The following is a 23,641-nucleotide window of genomic DNA, read 5'->3' as shown; positions in this document are numbered from 1 at the left end:
AAAAACAACAAAAGCCAAAATAAACAGAAGAATTTTTTTTTTCTAAAAAGTAAAAAATTGTAAAATTAGTTAAATTTATCTGAGAAAAATATGGAATTTTTATAACAGAAATTTAAGAATTTGTAAGTAAAAAATCGTAAAATTATTTAAATTTTTCTGGCAAAAATATAGAATTTTCCTTAACAGAAATTTAAACAAATATCATCACCTATAATTTTATAATCAAAAATTACTTAATATTATTTAATTTAATTTATTTTTTTTTCAAGTTTTGTTAATTCTAATATGTCAAATTATTACTATAATATTCAATTTTTGAATATAATTACATTTATATATTTATTTTGAATTTTCAAACAATTTTTATCTCCAAAGAAGTATCGATTATCCCCCGGCTCTCGGACTAATTTTTAAATGCAAAAAAGTAGTCGTAGAGACGTAGACTCTCCTTTTCCATTTAACTTGTACAGCTTGAGTTTCAACTTAATTTAATTAATTCCACTTTTTTAATAAGGTTTTAAACTAATTATAAAATTCACTTGAAAACTCTACAGAGACTAGACAAACATTAACACACACATACACACACTTGCATGTATATATATATATATATATATATATATATATATTTATTTATTTATTTATATATATATATAATTTTGTATATATCGATGTTTTGCTAATTAATTTTCGAATTTAACCATACAGTTTTTTATATAATAAATTAGTTCATGCATAAAAGCGCTTTTAACGTGAAAACAAATAATTAATTCTATCTCATGTTAATTAATTTTGGAATTAATTATTGGTGTGATTGTATATATATATATATATATATATATATATATATATATATATCCTCTAGTTTATTATCTGGTGAGGAATCTATCATCATCACAAAAGCATTATCACACTTGGAAATCACTTTGCGAATTCTAAGGAAAAAACTGCCAAAAAGATTTATATGTAAGGAAGGATTCTCTCGACAAGGATGAAAGAAAGAAAAATCATTATCGGCCTTTTTCTAGGACACAAATAAGTCTATTCTAGGACTATGATATATGGGAAAACAAATACTGTGGATCAGAGACATGGACTCTAAAGAGAAAGACAAAAACTATATGAAAAACAAGACTAGATAAATTGTACTGATAAAAATTGAACAAATACTTAGATTTATAGAAAATTGTGAAAAATTTGGGATAAGACAGTCCATGGACAAGAAACAAGGACTCTAAAAAAAAACAATAAAAATGACCGAAGGGGCGTCCATTAATCACGTGATGTTTTTAGACAGAGGGGGTTTTGACAAAAAATTACGAAATATCACATAAGGGAGGGAGGGTATCGTACAATATCTCATGTACTTATTTTTCACTTGATTTTTTCAAAAAAATCCAAATATTTTCAAAAAGAATAAAAAATTTAACATTTTTCTCAACGGACGCCCTCCGAAGGATTTATGTAATGAGAAATAATATTAGGCCTATAACAGACATAGAAAATTAAATACTGATTTATGAAAATTTGGGGAATAAAGTCCATAGATCAGAGACATGGACTCCCGAAAAAATAATATTCTAAATCCAGTTTTTTACAATATCAGTTTTTGTAAAGGTCCAAGTAGGTACTACTAAGTACTAAGGCAACTAAGTTTTCTAATTCTGCCGAAAGCAGATTTTCGAATACGTAAAAATTTCTAGGATAATAAAAATATTAAAATTGCAGCAGTTATTAATCAAAGTTTTTTTTTCAATTTAATTGCACTAAATATTTCAGCATTATTTTTCTGTAAGGTACGACTTAGGCAACCTTACCCTAAACATTTTTTATAGGGTAGAGCGGAGATTAAACAACAACTAAAGTTAGGATTTTTTATCAACAGTATTTGCAAGTAGAGCGCAAAAGTTTTGCAACCAGTCATCACCTTGATTCTTATGACAAAGCTATCAGAATATAAACCCTAATGTTTGAAAATACATAACAAAAATATATACTTTTGTTGTTGATTTTTTTGGTTTTGAGCACTGTTGTTTAGTTGATGAGACTTTAATATAATTTTTAAGTACACGCTATTTAAATGTTTTATAGGATAAAACATTTAAAAAGCGTATTGCTAATATTATGTTAGATTCAATAGTTTTTTTTATACAACCCCTATGAAATTTTATACGTGAGTGGGATAAAAAGGACCAACTAGACATTAACCTTGGCAAAGATGTAAAATGAAAATTAGCAAATAAAAAAGTGAATTAAGTTAATAAAACAATTTTACAAGAGATAAATTATATAAATAGGTATTTTAACCCAGTTGATAAATATTTTTTACGAAATACCAGATCCAGGTTATACAGTGTTCTCTATAAAAAATGTACCCATCAAATTTATATTTAGCATTAGTTGAACAATGTAGATATTTTTTTGTAGAATCCCCTCAAAATTAAAAATAAGATATTAGATTTTTTCGTTTTCTAGCTGTTCCATTTTACCCCGCCTATGGGTCAAAAAGGTACTGTTGACAAATTTTTGAAAAACATCAGATTAAATGCGTTTCTAGAATTATGATTAAGCTGGGAATATTGCTGAAGATAGTCGGATAGTTGTTTATTTGATATGTTTTGAATTTTTTTCGATGTAGTTAATTTGGTTTGGATCAAAATAAGATACTTTGCCGAAGAAACCATATCTCTAAAATGAATTCGGATGTCCCGTGCATTAATATCTGAAAAACATATGCAACTTTTAAATCGACTGGCTCTAATATATATATATATATATATATATATATATATCAAGAATTTATAAATATGTAATTATATATTTATATATATATATATATATATATATATATACATATATAATTCCATTTTTATAAATTTTCTATTCCATTATCCAGGTGGTGCATTGCCGCGGTCCGACGCAGCATTGGCGTGCAAGCCAGACGACCAGAGGCGGCGGCGGGCCGTTCGGGGCGGCGACGAAGAGCACGGCAGGGCCGAACGGGGGCAACGGCAACAATGGGGCAACAGGGCCAACAAAATACCCCCGACACGAGATTATTACACCCACAAGAGGGCAACACGCACACGACGCAACTGGACCACTCGACATACTCTAGGAGCAGACAGGTAAATGGGAAAAAGATAATTTAACTAGTGGTGTATGACATCGTGCCTTGAGGAAAATTGCTGGAACTTCCAGTACCGTAATGGAATATTCGAGAAATTTTAAACGTGATATTACAAATACTGTAACTTTCATTATTTTTGCTATCTTGTTGTATCTGAGCAAATCATATGTAAATCATAAATCAATCAATTTATCTCCAGAACATTAACAATCGTCATTTCATTTCGAATTCAATTTAAAAAAATAATAGTTTCCTAATTTGCACAAAATTGAAAAAGTGCTCCCGTATAGTCACAGTCTAAACGCACTTGCAAATAATTCTGTGCGACATTCTCACTTATACTGTGCTTAGCTTGGCGGCATTTTCACATTTTTCAATAGTTTTCCAGTTTTCACAAAATTGGAATAGTGCTCCAGTATATATACAGTCTAAACGCACTTGGGTAAACATTTGTACCGGAGTGACGCTTAGCCTGGGTAATTTTTTGAATTTTTAATCCAAAATTACAAAAATATTTTATGCAAAATAAAAAAAAGGTGTAATAATTTTTTATCCTCAAAAGCAATTGTTTTGTCAATACAAGCAGAAAGTTTTTTAGATCATTCAAATCGAACGCTTAGTTCAATCAAAAACTGCCATTTTTTGCACATTTAGCTCTTTTTTTTGCCTTTGCCAAAAATTAATCACCTCTTCTCCCAATCATTACAAATTGAATGTTTTTAGATCATTCAAATAGGATACTCCGTTCTGCCTAAAACTGGATTTGTATTTTCTGCACCCTTTGCCCCGTATCTCCGTAACGGCTTGGCCTGCCTTTGCCAAAAACTAATCAGCACATCTCCCTATCAATAGGAATCGAATGTTTTTTGAACCGTTTAAATCGGTTGATCCGTGCGCCCGAAAACGTTGAGGAAAAAATGCGGACATACAAAAACACACACACGCACACATTCATTTAGTTTCTGAAGTATGCCCCTTAAAAATGTTCAGAAACCTTCAAAACGTCGAGAAATGCAAAAATTTTCATTTTCGATTTTCGGCTCATTACTATAACTACCCTACGGGAAGTTAATAATTATAATTATATATATATATATATATATATATATATATATATATTATATATTGATAGTCTAGTAATCGGGCATAACATCAATAAAAAACTTGAATTTCTTTCAAAAATGCATTTAAAATCCATACGTTTCGGCTATAATCCTAGCCTTCATTCAGTGGAAACTAAAAATAAAATTAAAAACTAAAAACAATTGAATTGGAGTGAAAAGAAAAAATAAAATAGTAAATAGTACTTACAATTCGTTTTTTTTATTAGTTTATAATACATAGTGTAGGGCATTACCATATCTTGAAACCATGTATTATTAAAATTTTCCAATTTAACACTAAGATTAACTAATTTTTCTACTGAATGAAGGCTAGGATTATAGCCGAAACGTATGGATTTTAAATATATTTTTGAAAGAAATTTATGTTTTTTATTGATATTATGCCCGATAACTAGACTTTGTTAATACACATGTCAACATCAAATTCAGAATCACACACACAATATATATATATATATATATATATATATATATATGTATATATATGTATATCTACCTACCCTCCAACCCCTGTTTTTCGGAGATTTATACGATACAAGATACGAAATTCCTAAAAGAGACATCAAATATTTTCGTCAGGAATTTATTGGCGTCGACTTGACACTCACAACACAGTGCCACTCTCACTCTTTTATTCTGTGCCACGTGATCCGGCAGCACCCTACACGAGTCAGTCACAAACCCCCCCTGGATTCTTGGATAACACATATTTATGTGCGGAGACACCCCGAGACATCTAACAGGGGCGCCCCTTTGTGATACATGTCATATCGTATTATATAGACACACACTTGTATAAATACGATGTATATATATATATATATATATATATATATATATATACATGTATATGTATCCATCCCTAAGCCCTTGGCATCCCTAGTTTATAGTTCACTTTTTAACATCCCCAAGGAGAATTTTATGTTCTCGCCAGAATATTCGATTAGAATAAAATTTTATGTTTTAAGTCATTCTGAATCGTTTGAGACAGAAAAAAATCTTGAGGGTAGACGTAAACTAAAATATAACTTTTATTCAGCCACCTTATTCTAAAAAAATTGCTCACCACTTTGGTCTTTTTTTTAGGGTTTCTTTCATTAATTTTGCTCGCCAGTAGAGTTTTTTTTTTATTTGTCGGGTCCTTCCAGTCCTTTTTTTTAAATTATGCCTTTTTTGCAAAAAATTGCTTGTCAACAGGGTCTTTTTTACAGTTCTCTTTAAATTTGCTTGTCAGTAGAGTTCTATTTTATTTGGTCATAAACGAACTCAGTCAGTACAATCCTCTTTTTGTCTTCTAGATTGCTAAATAATTTACTTGTCAGTAGAGTCCTTTTTAAAAATTTTGTCTTTTTTGCCATAATTTGTTTGTCAGCAGAATTCTTTTGTACAATTCTGTTTAAATTTGCTCGTCAGTAAAGTCGTATTTTATTTGGTTGTAGACTAAATCACTAGTCAGTAGAATTCTCTTTTTGTTTTCTAGGTTGTTTGATAATTTGCTCTTCAGTAGAGTCCTTTTTTAAAATTCTGTCTTTCTTGCCTAAATTTGCTTGTCAGCAGAGTTCATTTTCATAATTCCTGCAACTCTTCAAGTTTGCTCTTCAGTAGAGTTTCTTTTTTAAATTATATTTTTTTCTTTTGAATTTGTTCGTTAGTAGAGTTCTTCCTTGCATCAGTTTGCTTATTTTATTTTCCTCGACATTTCAAGTCATTCTCATTCGTTTGACATCAGAATTCGAGGAACTGTATGTGTGAGGTAAATTGTTACTTTACGTCAACATTTCAACAGTTTGTGTTAGAACGCAACTTTAGTCTATAACTTTTAAACCATTCGATTGATATGAATGATGTATTTGGAAAATTTATATAAAATTAAATAATAAACTATATTGTAAAACATCAAAAAATCCTACTTCCACTTGGTATACCCATAAAGTGCAATAGAAATTAAAAATACAACGCTCACACGATATTTTATGCTAAAGTGCTTTTACATACGTATTCTGTCTATAACTTGTAAACCATTCGATTTGTATAAATGATGTATTTAGAAAAATTTGTACAAAACTAAATAATCTATAATATTGTCTAATATGAAAAGACTCTAGAACAACTAGGTACACTTATAAAATAAAACAGAAAATTTATATACAATTTTGACTTGTTATGTTTACGTGAGAATGCATTACTTTCGGATATTGTCTATAACTTCTAAACTATTTGATTTAGGTGCATGATGTATTCAGGAAATTTGTACAAAATTAAATAATCTATATTATTGTTTAACATGAAGATACTCTAGAGCAACTTGGTATACCCATAAAAAACAACAGAATGTTGGAGAACAATTTTGACTTGTAATGTTTACGTGAGAATGCATTTCTTTTAGTATATTGTCTATAACTTTTAAACTATTTGCTCAATATTGATGACGTATTAGACAGATTTGTACGAAATTAAATACATCGTAATATTCTTTAATTTAAAAATTATGTAGAACAACTCGGTATACCTGTCCAAGCTCCAAAAAATTAAAAAATAATCTTGACACGTTGTGTTTGTGTTAGAATGTATTAGTTGTGAAGTTTGTCCATAACTTTTAAAATATTTATTTAGTATAAATAATGAATTTGAGACTTGTGTTTAAAATTGAATGAGCTACAATATTGTCTAACACTAAAATATCCTACGTCAACTCGGTATACTCATAAATCGATACTGAACACATTTTTATAATCCTGTTGACCAAAACGCATTACTGTAGAATATCTACTATAACTCGCAAACTATTGGATTGCCAATAATGAAATATTTGCAAAATTTGTGCGAAATTGAATGATAAGCATTATTGTCAAATATCATAATGACCTGAATCAACTCGGTGTACTCGAAAATTGATATTGAATGCTGAAATATAATTCTGATGCGTTGTATTTTTGCCTAAACGCATTACTTTAGTACATCATCCATAACTTTTAAACCATTCGATTAAATTGAATGACGTATTCTGGAAATTTGCACAAAATTAAACAGTCTATAATACTGTCTACTACCACACATGTTGTTATTCAATCTATTTCCAGAGTTAATTTTCAAAGTGTAGGTGTTTTAATGAAAATCCACTTCGATTATCCAATTTCCGCGGCGGTCGCTTCCAATTCGAACAGGTGACCGCTTGACCGCCAAAAGTGCTGAAAATGCCCGCTGACAAATCGCATCAACTGCAAACAACATATTAGCGGTTTTCGATGTTTCGAATTCGAATTACCGACGAACGAACTAACAAACGGATTTGTGACAAAAACACACTACACTAGTGCTGGGGAAAAGGAGATAATAGAAATAGAACGTCGATCTTGGAAAATTGTACGATAATACAAAGTCAGACTTAAAGCCAAAGACTTCTTGGAAATATTTAATTGATTATTAAATTTTCAACAAATTCTCTAAATACGTCATTTACATTAATCGAATCATTTGGAAGTTAGAGATGATAAGCCAAAGCTCTAGCAAAAATATCGCTTCGATATTGTAATTTAAAATTCAGTTTAATTTTATGAGTATTTATAAAAATTATTTTAATTTATATCAATTAAATAGTTTACAAGATATACACGATATATAAAATTCATGCACTTTATTGTAAAATGGATTCTGTGTGTTTATTATTTAATTTTGTAAAAAAATCTCAATATATCATCCATATCAATCCAAAGATTTTAAAGAATTTTTAATGTATTTATTTAATTTCTACTATAAATATTTAAAACTACGTTTATCCCAACTATTAATTACATTTCCAACAAAGTTTTGATTAAATTATCTCGTCCTCTATTAATCAAAGTCAAAAATATAATAGAGAATATTCAAGATTGATTTAAAAGTGGCACTCTATATGCATAAAATAATGGAAATCTTGACTTAATATATTCAATAAAAAATTTCCAATCGATTTTAAATTTACGGACGCTAATGGAATTTTTATCGTAATCCGTCTGAAAGGAATTATAAAGAGAGTAATAATTTATTTGTGCACTCATTTAGTATATCTCTTGTAACTTTTAAACGGTTTATTTAATTTAAATAAAATATTTTGCAAATTTGTTAAAAATTTATTAATCTATAATATTGTCTATCATCATAACACCCTATAGCACCTCAGTATACTTTAAATTGCAATTAAAGCAAAAAAAAAACACTATGAACGTATTGCTAGTAACTTGTCCAACTAACTTAAGCAATTTGTGCATTCGTTTATTATATCTCTTGTAACTTTTAAACCGTTTGTTTTATATAAATGAGATATGCTGTAAATTTGTTCTGTAATAAATGATTTATCTACAGCAACTCAGTATACTTTAAAAATACATTTGAAACCCTAATACTATATTGCGTGTATTATTAGTGTCTTAGTTTTTAACGCTTAATTTGTGTATTTGTTTACTATATCTCTTGTAACTTTTAAACTGTTTATTCAATCCAAATGAAATATTATGCAAATTTATTGAAAATGAAATAATCTATAACATTGTCTAACATCATAAGACCCTACAGCCACTCGGTGTACTCATAAAACGCAACAGAAAACTAGAAAAATTTCAAGTTTTTTTAACTTCCCGTAGGGTAAGTTATAGTAATCGCAAAAAAATCGAAAATGAAAATTTTTGCATTTCTCGACGTTTCAAAACCTTCTGAACATTTTGGCATACCTTAGAAAAAATGGATGTATGTGTGTGTGTGTGTGTGTGTGTGTGTGTGTATGTATGTATGTATGTATGTATGTATGTATGTATGTATGTATGTATGTATGTATGTATGTATGTATGTGTGTGTATGTATGTGCGGATACAAATTTTCGTCGACGATTTTGGGAACACGGATCAATCGATTTGAATAATTCAAAAAACATTCGATTCGTATTGATAAGGAGACGTGCTGATTAGTTTTTGGCAAAGGCAGGTCTAGCCGTTCCGAAGATACGGGGCAAAAAGTGCCAAGAACGGTACCTCCGTTTTTAAGAGAACGGAGCGTCCGATTTGAATAATTCAAAAAACATTTTACTTGTATTGACAAGATGTAGAATTGATCAAATTTTCATGGAGGCAGGTCTAGCGGTTTCGGAGATCTAATGAAAAAAGTAAAAAATAATGCCATTCGGCGGTTAAAAATTATCCTTAGACATATGCACATCAAATTATCAGATATTTTATAGAGATTTTAACAATAAGTATATTTTTTTTTTACATTTTTATGGGTTCCGTACCAATGCTTACGCGTTAGACGGCGGCGCGGCACATGCGCGCTTTGACATTTCGTCTCTATGCAGTTCAAGCAGTGCGATTGCTTTGAAAAAAAGTTCAGAATTTCCAAAATATGTCAAAATGAAGAAAACATTTTTTTCAAAAAAATTTTTTGTATCCAAAAAAAAATTTTTTTTTCAAAAAAAATTTTTTTTTCATATAATTTTTTTTTTCAAAAAAAGTAATTTTTTGTCAAATTTATAGTTTCTCAGAAATCTTATTTTTTTTAATTAATTTTTTTTCAAAAATGTTAATCGTTTTTAAAAAAATAATAATTTTTGGTACGGGAAGTTCCAGCAATTTGCCTTAAGGCACGATGCCCTAATTGCCTTAAGACAGAATTCCACTTACAGCTAGTTTTTTTTCCTACGTGCGTGAATCTATATAAATGATCTTTCACGATGGCACTTAGCCAAAAAAGAGAAAATCCTTAATCATATTATAACCAAAAGCTTTTATCCTCCTCCGAATATAATAATGAGAGAAGACATTGCGAATATAACGTTATTGTTCGCATTTATATTATTATCCGGTTATAGTGACCTAAATAATATATGACACGGAAATAATATTGTTAGAATATTTATGAAGCGATGGCAAATATAAATATCGGAAATATAAAATACATAGAGCAGAATATTAAAGCGTTAAAGAGTCAATAGTCGATTTTATGATTGAGTGACATTTTAAAGTATATTTAATAGTTATAGAGTATTATGATGTTGAAAAATTTTATAGATCATTTACTTTTGAACATATTTGGAGAATATTTTATTTAAATTAAACCAACGGTTTAAAAGTTACAAGATATAATAAACAAATGTATGGATTGTTTAAGTTCGTCACTTCTAACACATTTAGTATTATTTCAGCTATATTTTTAAAGTATACCGAGTTGCTGTAAGATCCTATAATATGAGACAAAGTCATAGATTATTTAATTTTGCATAAATTAAGCAAACGGTTTAAAAGTTACAAGAGATATACTAAACAAATGCATCTGCGAGTACAATAGCCTCATTACTAAAGAACTTGACATTCGGTAAGAAAAATAGCAAATAAAATCAATTAGGACAAAAAAATTATAGCTTTCTAAATCCTCCCCCCAAGAGAGTTAAAGTGGTTATTATACCCAAGCATTATTGAACCCGACATACTCTGACAATAGACCTAGCCTGTGATGCCTAAATGCATTTTCTTCGCTATACAAAAACTTTTATACATAAACCATATCTAATCGGAAAATAGTGTATAAATCGATATATAAATATATTAATTTATACACTATAATATATCAATTTTTCTAATATACTGACCCCATATATAAATACCAAAACGTGTATAAATCAATATATACATGTATATATCCATTTTTCTAATACATACAGCCGATATATAAATACCTTGTAATATATAAATCAATATATAAATGTATATATCCATTTTTCTAATATACTGACATCATATATAAATGCCCTGTAGTGTATAAATCAATATATAAATGTATATATCAATTTTTCTAATATACTGACCCCATATATAAATACCAAAACATGTATAAATCAATATATACATGTATATATCCATTTTTCTAATACATACAGCCGATATATAAATACCTTGTAATATATAAATCAATATATAAATGTATATATCCATTTTTCTAATATACTGACCCCATATATAAATGCCTAGTAGTGTATAAATCAATATACACATGTATATATCCATTTTTCTAATACATACAGCCGATATATAAATACCTTGTAATATATAAATCAATATATAAATGTATATATCAATTTTTCTAATATACTGACCCCATATATAAATGCCTAGTAGTGTATAAATCAATATATAAATGTATATATCAATTTTTCTAATATACTGACCCCATATATAAATACCAAAACATGTATAAATCAATATATACATGTATATATCCATTTTTCTAATACATACAGCCGATATATAAATACCTTGTAATATATAAATCAATATATAAATGTATATATCCATTTTTCTAATATACTGACCCCATATATAAATGCCTAGTAGTGTATAAATCAATATACACATGTATATATCCATTTTTCTAATACATACAGCCGATATATAAATACCTTGTAATATATAAATCAATATATAAATGTATATATCCATTTTTCTAATATACTGACCCCATATATAAATGCCTAGTAGTGTATAAATCAATATACACATGTATATATCCATTTTTCTAATACATACAGCCGATATATAAATACCTTGTAATATATAAATCAATATATAAATGTATATATCAATTTTTCTAATATACTGACCCCATATATAAATGCCTAGTAGTGTATAAATCAATATATAAATGTATATATCAATTTTTCTAATATACTGACCCCATATATAAATACCAAAACATGTATAAATCAATATATACATGTATATATCCATTTTTCTAATACATACAGCCGATATATAAATACCTTGTAATATATAAATCAATATATAAATGTATATATCAATTTTTCTAATATACTGACCCCATATATAAATGCCTAGTAGTGTATAAATCAATATATAAATGTATATATCCATTTTTCTAATACATACAGCCGATATATAAATACCTTGTAATATATAAATCAATATATAAATGTATATATCTATTTTTCTAATATACTGACCCCATATATAAAGGCCTAGTAGTGTATAAATCAATATATAAATGTATATATCTATTTTTCTCATTGAATATATAAGCGGTATTTAGGCACGATTTTAGGGTATACCGAGTTGCTGTAGGGCATTATAACCTTTGACAATATTATACAGCATTTGATTTTGTATAAATTTCCCAAATACACTATTAATATAAATCAATTGGTTTAAAAGTTACAAGAGATATAATAAACAAATGCACCTACACGAGTCTACAATAGTGTCACTCATAAGCCTTATTACTTATATATAGCCGGTACTTAGATACGATTTTAAAGTATACCGAGTTGCTGTATAGTATTATGACCTTAGACAATATTATACAGCATACAATTTTGCATATATTCCCCAAACATACCATCAAAATCAATCAAATAGTTTAAAAGTTACAAAAGATTTTATAAACAAATGCACCAACACCTCAATTCACCTACTAACTATATCACTGATGGCCAAATGCAGGTTTCAAAAATAAATAAATCTATTTTTAATTTTTTTTATCTTTTTCCAGAATAGTCTATTCGATGATCAGACGACCGAGATGTCCCAGTGCCTCTGAAACATCAGAAGCTCCTCGCAGCAGCGCGAGGAGGAGACCCTAGTTTGAGGACCACTGGATAAAGGAAAGATTTTTACTAATTTAATTTAATATAAAAAAATTGCTGATGTGATTTGTAAGTTTAAGATAAAATTTTGAAAAAAATATGTTATTGGGCCTATTTTATATATATTTAGGGATTTTTTTAAAAAATAGGCTTTTTAGGGTACAAGATATATATTGGACAAATTTAACTGTTTCATTAGATTAATAAATATATATTAAATACTAAAATTATTTAAAGTACTCTTGGATATGATTTGTGCTCTTATTTCAACTTGAGATGATGATTTATTATATTAGATAATTATATAACAAAAATTGTAAAAATATTTTATCTTAAGTTAAAATAAAAGAGCAAAAATATTCGAGGGTATATATATGAAAATAAATATAAAATTATATATAAATATAAATATATATAGTAAATTTTATATAGTCAATATGTTTATAAAATTAAGCACAATTTTTTGAATATATATATATATATATATATATATATATATATAATTTAAAAAAGTGTGCATTGACGGTTTCTATTTAGAATAATTACTTAAAAAATAATTATAAAATGTATTAGGATAATATTAAATATATTCAAAATTTAATTATATATATATATAAATGTATATATATATATATATATATATATATATGCATATAAATATATATATAAATATATACATATAATAAAGTTCTTATTGTATCCACAAATTATATAAATATAATATAAATATAAATGTGAATATTTTTTATAAATAAAAAATTAATGCAATGTTATAAAAATTTAATTTATATATATATATATATATGATTTTTTTTATATTTTTGGTCATTTTATATGCAGTTGTTAATTTAAAATCATTTATTTAGAAAAAATAGTTTTAATAATTTTTTTAGCAGAGATTTACAAAGAAAGTCTAAAAGAAAAGTCTAAAGAAATATAAAAAAAATTTAGAGTTTTTTAATAGAAGTGATTTATATTTTTTAATATATGTTCTAAATATTTTTCTGGAAAACAGCAAGTACTTAAGAATTTTATAAAAATCGAAATTTTTGATAAAACACAAATGTTTTGAAAAGAAAAAAATCCTAAATTAAAACTACGATCGTTGGCATATATATAAACTAATTAACCTTTTTTTTATTTATTTATTTAATATATGCATAATTTTTTGGAAAATCTAAAACTTGAAAATTTATTTAGAAAATTGTGTAATTTATTCAGTCATTTTTTGCATATTTTCAATTTTTTTATCAAGAATATAAAATAATGCTCTAAAATAATAAAGTTTTATTAATAAATAATATATTTTAGAAGAGATTTAATAAATTAAATTAAATTTGCAAGACTAGTATTAAATTTGTTTATGAAAAAAATTGTATTTATCATATTCTTTGAAAAATTATATTAATAATTGTATATTAATGGCCAAAAATATATTAATATATATATATATATATATATATATATATATAATATATATCAACCAAAAATGCTTAAAACATTTTTGAGAACAAATATATATAATATATTATATAAATATATTTATATTTATAAAATAATATGTTTTGTGGCTGTTTGAATTAAAAAAAATGTCAATGGTTTCCAAAATTTTAAAGCACATTCCATATATCAATCATGCATATATCTATCTATTTATATATATATATATATATATATATATATATATATATAAAAGTCACTCAACATTTTTTTCTCTACTCCCAGAGCTCCGGAGTAGTTTAGAAAATTTATTGACTGACAAAAAAAATATTTTAAAAATATATTATATTTTTACCCACAATTTAGTACTTAAAAAACAATGTATATATTATATTATTTAATATTATATTACATACGAATGTATATATTATATTAAGATGCCCAATTTGTAGATGTTAAATGTTAATAGATTTAAAAAATATATTATTTTGCTTTGATATTAAAAACAACTTGTTTAGGAAATAATTATAAAATATATTGTAATTATAAAAAAATATTATATTAATATATATGATATATATAATTATATTAACAATGATTTAAAAACAAATGTTTGCTTTAATAAATGTATTTTATTGATGATTTATGAAAGTTGAATAAAAGTATTTGGATTTATATTATTTGCAGTGCATTTATTTATTGTATGTCTTGTAAGTTTTAAACTAAAAGTTGGATGTATATGATATATTCAGCAAATTTGTACAAAATTTAAGTGTCTTCAATATTGTCCAATATTATAATGCTCTACAGCAACTCGGAATACTTTAAAATCGTATTTGAATAAGAGTAATTTTTGGCGTGTGATTTTATGCACTTGCTTATTTGTAAGTTCCAAACAGTGAACTAGGAAAATATTCAGCAATTTTGTACAAAATTAAATTTTCTCTAATATTGTCTTATATTGTGATATCCTACAGCAACTCGGTGTACTTTAAAATCTCATTGGAATCAAGAAAATTCTTGCCTGCGTGACAAAAGTGTATATTACATCAAAAAATATTTTATCAAAGCATTATTTTTAATGCAAGTAACTAAGTGCTATACATTTCAAAAAAAACCATTCACTTTTGGTGAATTTCACAAAGTTTAAATTTCGAATTTGAATTTCGCGCTTTAAATTGTACAAGAGGTGACAGTCATTCTGACACATGTTGACAACTTCAATTGTCAAAGAAACTTTCGTGGATTACCATGCGGTCGGGTTAATTAACGTTTTTTAATTAAATCCTTGATTAGTTTTAATTAATTTATGCATCAAAACGTGTAATTAATTTAGTAGATCGATTTGATATAATAAATTTATCGTGAAACGTTAATTAAAAGCCGAAAAAATGGATATGTGGGGAAGTGCCTAAATGTACCTTGAATAGTTTTATAAGCATCTTTTTCAGGGCCTCCATTTTAAATCAATTTTATAATTAAACAATTCATTCACAGCGCCAATGTATCCTTTAATTATATACATGTCATTATCAATAGTATAATTTATATATGTGCTGTTGTAGGTTATTAATTCATTTACAGCGCCAATGTATCCTTTATTTATATATATGCAATTGTAAAATGTATAATTTATATTTGAGTACTTCCAACACATATCTCTTTATTATCGAATTCTAAATTCACGAAAGTCTCTAATGTAAGTCGTGTGTCGTGTATTGTGTAAAGACTTTACTCGGATAGTTGCAATAAGTCGAAGAGACATGTAACGAACAAAGTTATGTAGTGGTTCTAAAGTAGTGATTTTGTGTCGAGTACTTGAGATTTCTGGCAGATGCTCCAGAGGTGGTTCGAGTAATGAATTAGTGTTCTGGGAGCTGCTGCAGAGGATTTCTAACAATGTAAGTGCAAAGCATGTTTTATACAGAGTCAAAGATTATATTTCTGATATATACAGACATTTATCATACTACATCTGATATGTAGTACTTTATTTTAAATATTCAATATTTAATTCTTATGTGTGTACATATATATATAAGGCGAGAGGTTTTTCTTCAGATGGTGAAATAATATGATAAAATTGTTCTTGGGCATCCATTCAGTAATTAAAAACAGTTTTATTGAAAGGAAATGTTTTTATTTATTTAATTTATTAAATTGGTTAGATTCATGCTTTTTTACATGTTTTCATTTATATTTTTCTGTAATTATGTATTTTTTATATAGTTTTAAATTGTAATCCTGAAATATTTAATTGTAGCACTGAAGATGGGTCAAATCAAGACCCTAAACGTATGTTTCCATAATAAAAACATTTTCCTTTAATAAAACTGTTTTTATTTACTGGATGGATGTACAAGAACAATTTTATCATATATATATATATATATATATATATATATATATATATATATACGCATAAGAATTAAATATTGAATATTTGAAATAAAGTACTACATATGCAGTATATATACATTAAGTTTTTCTTATTTTTGAATTTAAAGCAGTTGAATAAATTTGAAAATCTTTACTTCAACACAATATATTAAGTCATCTTTAGTGAAACTATAATTTCAATAGAAATAAATAAAAAGATATTACTCATAATTTATTTACTGAAAAAGGTTTACAATTAATGACCGAGTTTGTTTTACATGCTACTTTTTATGCTTGTAATGATAATATTACTTATATAGTTATGTATTAAATGCTTGTTTTTCATATTAAATGAAATTAATTGAAAGTTGCTTTGAGAACTTTTGCCTTTCTTATCCGATATCATTTATAAAGCAGCCTGTATATATTTTAGTGAAATATTTTCTGGCTCATGCATTATTAATATAGTTGTATACATATATCTGCTGAAAATATTGTTTATTCTATTATATTCGCGTCGATATCATTTTCTTTAATAAGATATACTTTATTAATTTTTAATGCATAAAATGCAATATATTCTTTGTTTATTCAACTACAAATATTATGCTAACAAAAGATTTTAAATTAATTTGGCAGACATATGTATAAAAGATTATGTTCATATTTAATTTGTTATGGGGAAAACATGTTGATTCAGTTTTTTTAATTTACTTATCAATTAAAATTTTATGAATGTTTTAAATCAATATAAAAGATAAAAGTTTGTACTTCTCGTATGTATCAAAGACATTGAAAGTAATTTATATTATTACAATTCCATAATAATATTCCACCAGAAATTCTTTTGTTCTATAACAACACTATGAGCTGATAAAATATTATGTAGAATTCAAAATTCTTATATATTTAATTTTTGTTACCAAATTATTAGTTAACCAATACAGTTTTTGTTTGCATCGACTACTTATTTGTTGAAGAGGTCTTAGCATCCTTCCTTAGGTAACTCCTAAATTGATGGTATTTTGTTACAAATTACAAATTTCTTTATAAAAAATCTCTTTTTTTGTCACACCTCTTGTTCATTATTATACAGAAAAAATATTTGTATTTGTATTTGACATTTCCAGTATCAGAATCATGTGTTTTCCCTGTAGCGATATTGACTGCATGTGCATTCTTATTTATGGATAACACGATTGTTGGTTTTGATCAAATTATTTCACATATTCAATACGACTTACCAAATTGTTAATTAAATTCAGCTTTTAAAATACTTTTACTGTAATTTTATTTTAAATAATTGCTGCATAGCAAAATTATAGATTTTTATTCTTTTATTGCTAAAACAATTTTGATCAAGACTTGCAATCAAAGTTTCAAAGAGTTGACTTGAATGATTAGACAAATCATAATTTTGTTTACAAGTTTATTATTCGATTCAAGTAGTAAAAATTATTTAATTCGATTTACAAAGGATAACAATCAGCTTTAAACAGTTTTGAAGTTTTTAACGTTCAAGTTTTCGAACATTTTTCATTATTTCATTTTACATGTTTTATTGAATTTCTTTTATGGCTTTTTCTAATAATTTGTATATTATTCAAGTCAACTAAATTTGTTTTTGTCTCGATTAATTGTAAAGGTTTCACATGTTTTATCAAGTCGTACAAACAATTTTAATTCGATTAATATCATTTCATTTCATCGATTAAATAAATAATTCTCTCGAATATTTTTTTTTTCTAAGTCCAAATTTTCTGATTATAATTCTTTCGAATAATTTTTTTTTTCTAAGTCCTTTCAGATATTTTTTTTTTTCTAAGTCCAAATTTTCTGAAACCTTTTCAATTAAGACAGACGAGTTATTTATGCATGCTATGTCATCCCAAAGCCAACATTCGAATGAATGAGGCTCACATTGAATATTTCACAATGAGAAAATTTTATTGGGGCAAAGTTAAATATTTTAACTAAGTCCCAGTAATTTTTTCTCGTTGTGAAAATTTCAACGTGGACTTTATTTCATTCGAGTGTTGGCTTTGGGAATTGGTGTGAGGGAACACTAAAAACCATAAAAAAGTTTCAACGCTGAACAGAAAAGAGAAAAATTGATCTGGGACTTAGGGGGGTTTTTTTTAGGTCCTTCCCCTCCCCTTCCTCCTCCTCCTCTTTCCCCTTTTTTTCCCTTTTTTCCGCTTTTTTTCACATTTTTTTTTCCTTTTTTGGTGTTTTTTCTCGCATGTTGTGGTTTTTGGGTAGATTTTTGGGTTCGGCATGCATCTTCCACAATGTGTCTCTCTGCGTGTGACCTCTCGCATCATGGACCTCTGGTTGACCATCACTTGGTGTGTTCGTTTCAGGACCCTTTGCGCTCGCCAACAGCCGTTCACCAGCACTGCTCCATTTTTTCTGCTTCAGAGTTCCTTGTCGTCGCCTTCAGCTGGACTCGATCCACTTCACCTTCTGCCTCCAGAGCGATTTCACCGAGTATGCGGTCCCTTAAACCACTCGGCTATTTAAGTTATTGATGATAAAAGTTATTTTTATTCCTATATTATATTAATATTGAATATTAATAAAGAATATGTATCATACACATCTCTCTTATTCATCATCTGCCTCTACCCCTCTCTTTCCCGAGTTATTTCCTCTACCTTTTTTTTCTTTTTTTTTTTCTATGTATCTCTCTTACAGTCAAGTGCGAAACTTGAGTTTTTTGTTTTTCAGAAATATTCTAAGTGTCAAGGTCGAAATGCGACACCTGAATTTAATATTTTGAACTAATATTTGATAATTATGAAAAACTATACATTCGAATTTTTCAAGCAACTTGAGGATTCGAACCGAGATACAATGAGCTACCGTAGTGGTCACTTAACGATCTCGGCCAATTGGTTTTACGAAACCGTTGTCTTTTGTAAAAATATAAAGTGTTATTTTCAAACTGAAAGATATAAGTTCCCTAAAAATGTAGTATGCCAAATGTGCGAATGGCCGAGGTCGTAAAGATACGATTCAGGCCAGAATATCAATTCGAGTTTCGCCAGTTCGAACCCCATTTAACTGAAAAAAATATTTGGAACCAATAATTTTTCAAACTGTGTAAATAAATAAGACATATAGATGGAATTAAATTTATTGAGTGTCAGTATTACAAAAATCGACATAATGTATATATATATATATATATATATATATATAATATATAAATAAATATATATATATATATATATATATATATATATATATATATATATATATATATATATATATATATATATATATATATATATATATATAAAAGATAAGAAAAAGTAGGAGGATAATTTTTAATAAATTTATATTTACGCCTGGTTAGCAGTAAACCAAACCTACTTTGGTGTAATTTAAAAATCTTATTATTTTTTCGATAAAAAGACAGTCTATCAGGAGCAGCCAAAATTGGCCAAAATCGTGACTTTCAAATGCAATTTTAAGGCACTTAATGAATGAAATTAATAATTTTAATTAATGCTTTGTGTAGACTAAAGTACAATCTTTATACCAAACCAAAAAAATACAAATTTATCATCGTCTTCATAGTTAAAATCAGCTTCAAAGTTGGCAATTTTTCAAACTTCAATTTGGTACCAAGGGCAGAAGAAATTTTTTTTCCAAAAACTAATTTCATATTCGGAATCAGCGCCTCGAAAACTATCAGAATCGGTCAAAACATTTTGAAAATCGCGAAAAAAAAGTTTAATTTCATTAGTAAAATTTTGGTTTTGCTACCAATGATTTCGATTTTCGGAGGGTGTATGTGGATTTATCCAAAAACGGATAATATTTTCGAAAGCGTCCCAAAATCAATCAAAACCAATCAAAACATTTTGAAAATCGCGAAGAAAGCCGATTTTTTTTAAAGAAAAATTGATTTTGCAACCAAAGATTTCGATTTTTCGGGGGGATGTATGTGGGCTTATCCAAAAATAGATAGCATTTTTGAAATCAGCGTTCGAAAATCTTTTGGAATCAGTAAAAACATTTCCAAAATAGCGAAAACAAATCTATTTTTTTGCTAAAATTCCGATGTTGCAACCAAAGTTTTTGTTGTTTTCCAGTGGAACACGCCCTGAAAGCTCATCAAACAGGATGATTTCGTCCTTGGTGTAATAAAAAATCATCCAAAAACTTTGTCCAATAAGTTCTTGATCATAAATGTCCTTTAGTGTAGGGGAGACCCAGATTTTATGGTTCCTGTTCCTATAAGTGCATAAGTACCTGTGAAAAGAATAAATATTCATTCTAAGGGTATACATTTAAAATAAGATTACTTGTTACTTAATACCAGACTAGTAACAATAAGTAAGCTTTGAATATTTTATTTGAAAGTAAAACCACAAAAACTCGGTGAAAAAATAAAAACATTTGAATAATTTGTAGGTACATCATTTATGTTAATCGAATAACTTGATATCATTTCCAAAGTTAAAAAAAAAGCTCTTAAAACAATCCATGGATAGTATCCATGGATTCAACTTCAAATAAATCATTTATTATAATCGAACAATTTGATATCATAACTGTAGTTTTAACAAAATCACGGATAGCAGTCTATGGTTTTAATATGATTTATGATCTATAATCTAAATCTATATTTAGATAATAAATAAATAAATAAATAAAATAAATAAATCTAAATTTTATCTATTCTTTACTAATATAAATAAATTGAAATGCCTAGAACAAAATTTTCAAGTTGTTTGATAAAATGTAGACAGACACAAATTCGCGATCCGGTTAAAAATTATACGAAAATTTAGTTTCCAAATATATATACTACTTTGTACTAAATTTTAGTTAACAAAATTTTCAAGTTATTTGACAAAAACCAAACAAATGTCCCAAATTTTCTATTAAATACTGAAGAATATGAAAGATTTTTCTCTCGAATTTTCTATTGATTTACAAAGAATAATGTAAGATCGAATTCAAAGTGATTTTATTTCAAACATTTATATCACCTACTGTTCGACTTACATTTGTCGACTTGATTATTAAACATTTATTTAATTGATTATTAATTTTAAAACACATTTGAAAATGAACCTGTCACAACTGACATCTTTAAACCAACTGTCAAGTTTGACGTTTGACTTTTGGCATTTCTAACCTCAAACCAATATAGTTTAAATTTGATGTTTAGAGTAATAAATTCATGTATTAAAAAGTGTTTTGGACTTGAATAAATATTACAATGTAAGCAGAAAATATATTTAATTAGAATTATGCCAATAGTTTGCTAAAATATTTATAAATACATAAACCTAAACCACTTTTAATATGTTAAACGTTATTGGGTACTTACCTAGAACATATTTTTACACTAAACACACTTTAACTTTAAACATATTTAACTTTGTGACTTGTAAATTTATTATTATTATAAAGAAACTTGTCCAAGCAAGGCTCAGCACAAACTGATAAATTTATTTTAATAATTCTTAACCCAAAAATTAAACATAGAGTATAAAATATATATTCATAGACTGGTAACATAGTTTTAGTATTATAGTTTTTCAAAATTAGTATATTTTTTTATAAATCTTTTTCCAAGGAAACGTACAGCAGCAGCAGCCGAACGCAACAAGGAACCAATTCTTGAAGTACTCAAAAAGTACATTTCAAACACCGCAGGATACTTCCTGGAAATATCCTCCGGCACCGGTCAACACATTGCACATTTTGCCCCAAACTTTCCCAATGTAACATTCCAACCTTCTGAGTACGATAAAGATATGATGTGCAGCATACACGTATGGGGTGAGGAATGTCCCACAGAAAACGTAAGATAAAAGACTTGTTCAAACTTTGTATTAGCACTCAGCAATTATTTTTTGTTAGGTCAATCCTCCTTTGAACATCGATGTAACCCAACACTGGACCAAATGGCCCCATTCACCAATGTTTATTAAAAACAATATTGATTACATCTACAATGCAAATATGATACACATCTCACCAATATCTTGTACAGAAGGTCTTTTTTCCAACTCAGGAGAGTTATTAAAGCCCGATGGTCTTTTGATCACTTACGGGCCTTATGGACAAAACGGGGTGATTTCACCTGAAAGTAATGTCAGGTTTGATGAAGGCTTAAGGATGCAGAATCCTGAATGGGGTGTGAGAGATATTGATCTTTTGAAACAAATGGCAGGGAGACATGGCATTTGTTTGTCGGAGATTATTGGGATGCCTGCTAATAATAAAGTGCTGATTTGGAAAAGGAATAATGGAAAGGAATTGTGAAGATAATGTTGATAATATATTTTTATACATTGGATGGGATTTGGTTTCATTTCTTGACTAGGAGGAGTTTTTTATTTGTTGTGGATTGTCTAGAAAATTTTTGTTAATTGTCTGAAATTGTTCTTGATGTCCTAAAATCCACATAGTCTTTCTAAATATTAAAATTGCATAGAACGAAGTTTGTCCACAATATAATTTGTAAAGAAAGAAATGAAATCATCCCACAATCTAATTTTTTTACACAATTCTAATATCTACTTAATTTTTGTTACACAAATCTTAGTAAAATAAAAATAAATTTTGAGGTAGCTAAAGTGTTTTGATATGGAAGTTATGGCAAATTAAACCATATGTTATTGCATAATAGAGATGTAAATATCCAAACAAATCCAGCCTAAAAATTATAAAGTGCACAAAATACAATGATATACTTAATACATAAAGTAAATAAACAAATTTTCAAAAACACAATTAAAGAAAAAATGACGAATTATCAAACATTACTCACAGATTTTTTTAAATGTTAAAGAAAAAAAGAAAAAAACGTCTAAAATGGTTTGAAATTGTTGCAGATAGTCTGATAATGTTGCAAAGTGTCTGAAAATGTTATAAATTATTTGAAAATGTTGTAAATTGTCTGAAAATGTTAAAAATTGT

The 23,641-nt window shown here is 27.0% G+C and overlaps 2 protein-coding genes across 2 annotated transcripts in view; both read left to right on the top strand.

The window, feature by feature from the left end:
* The window catches only part of LOC113372158 (allatostatin-A receptor-like), a 106,178-nt gene extending 93,200 nt beyond the window's left edge, over positions 1-12,978 (top strand). Inside the window, exons 5-6 of the mRNA XM_026612488.1 lie at positions 2,897-3,128; positions 12,781-12,978. Coding sequence (XP_026468273.1) covers positions 2,897-3,128; positions 12,781-12,828 — 280 coding nt within the window. The 3' untranslated portion in view covers positions 12,829-12,978. The remainder of the gene's footprint in view (positions 1-2,896; positions 3,129-12,780) is intronic.
* An 8,874-nt stretch (positions 12,979-21,852) lies between these two features.
* LOC113373105 (methyltransferase-like 26) lies at positions 21,853-23,201 on the top strand. The gene is made up of 3 exons (XM_026613426.1): positions 21,853-21,934; positions 22,293-22,521; positions 22,580-23,201. Coding segments are annotated over exons 1-3 (636 nt in total). The 5' UTR covers positions 21,853-21,932; the 3' UTR covers positions 22,985-23,201.
* Positions 23,202-23,641: the final 440 nt, after the last annotated feature.

The sequence above is a fragment of the Ctenocephalides felis genome, unplaced genomic scaffold (genome assembly GCF_003426905.1).
Source record: "Ctenocephalides felis isolate EL2017-DRISC unplaced genomic scaffold, ASM342690v1 CF-g0.4_SCAFFOLD_01604, whole genome shotgun sequence".
Taxonomy (NCBI): Eukaryota; Metazoa; Arthropoda; class Insecta; order Siphonaptera; family Pulicidae; genus Ctenocephalides; species Ctenocephalides felis.
This window is presented reverse-complemented; position numbering and strand designations above follow the sequence as displayed.

Coding starts and splice junctions, on each gene's coding strand:
- LOC113373105 (XM_026613426.1), top strand. Junction 22,522..22,579: donor AGGAATGTCCCACAGAAAAC/GTAAGATAAAAG, acceptor ATTTTTTGTTAG/GTCAATCCTCCTTTGAACAT.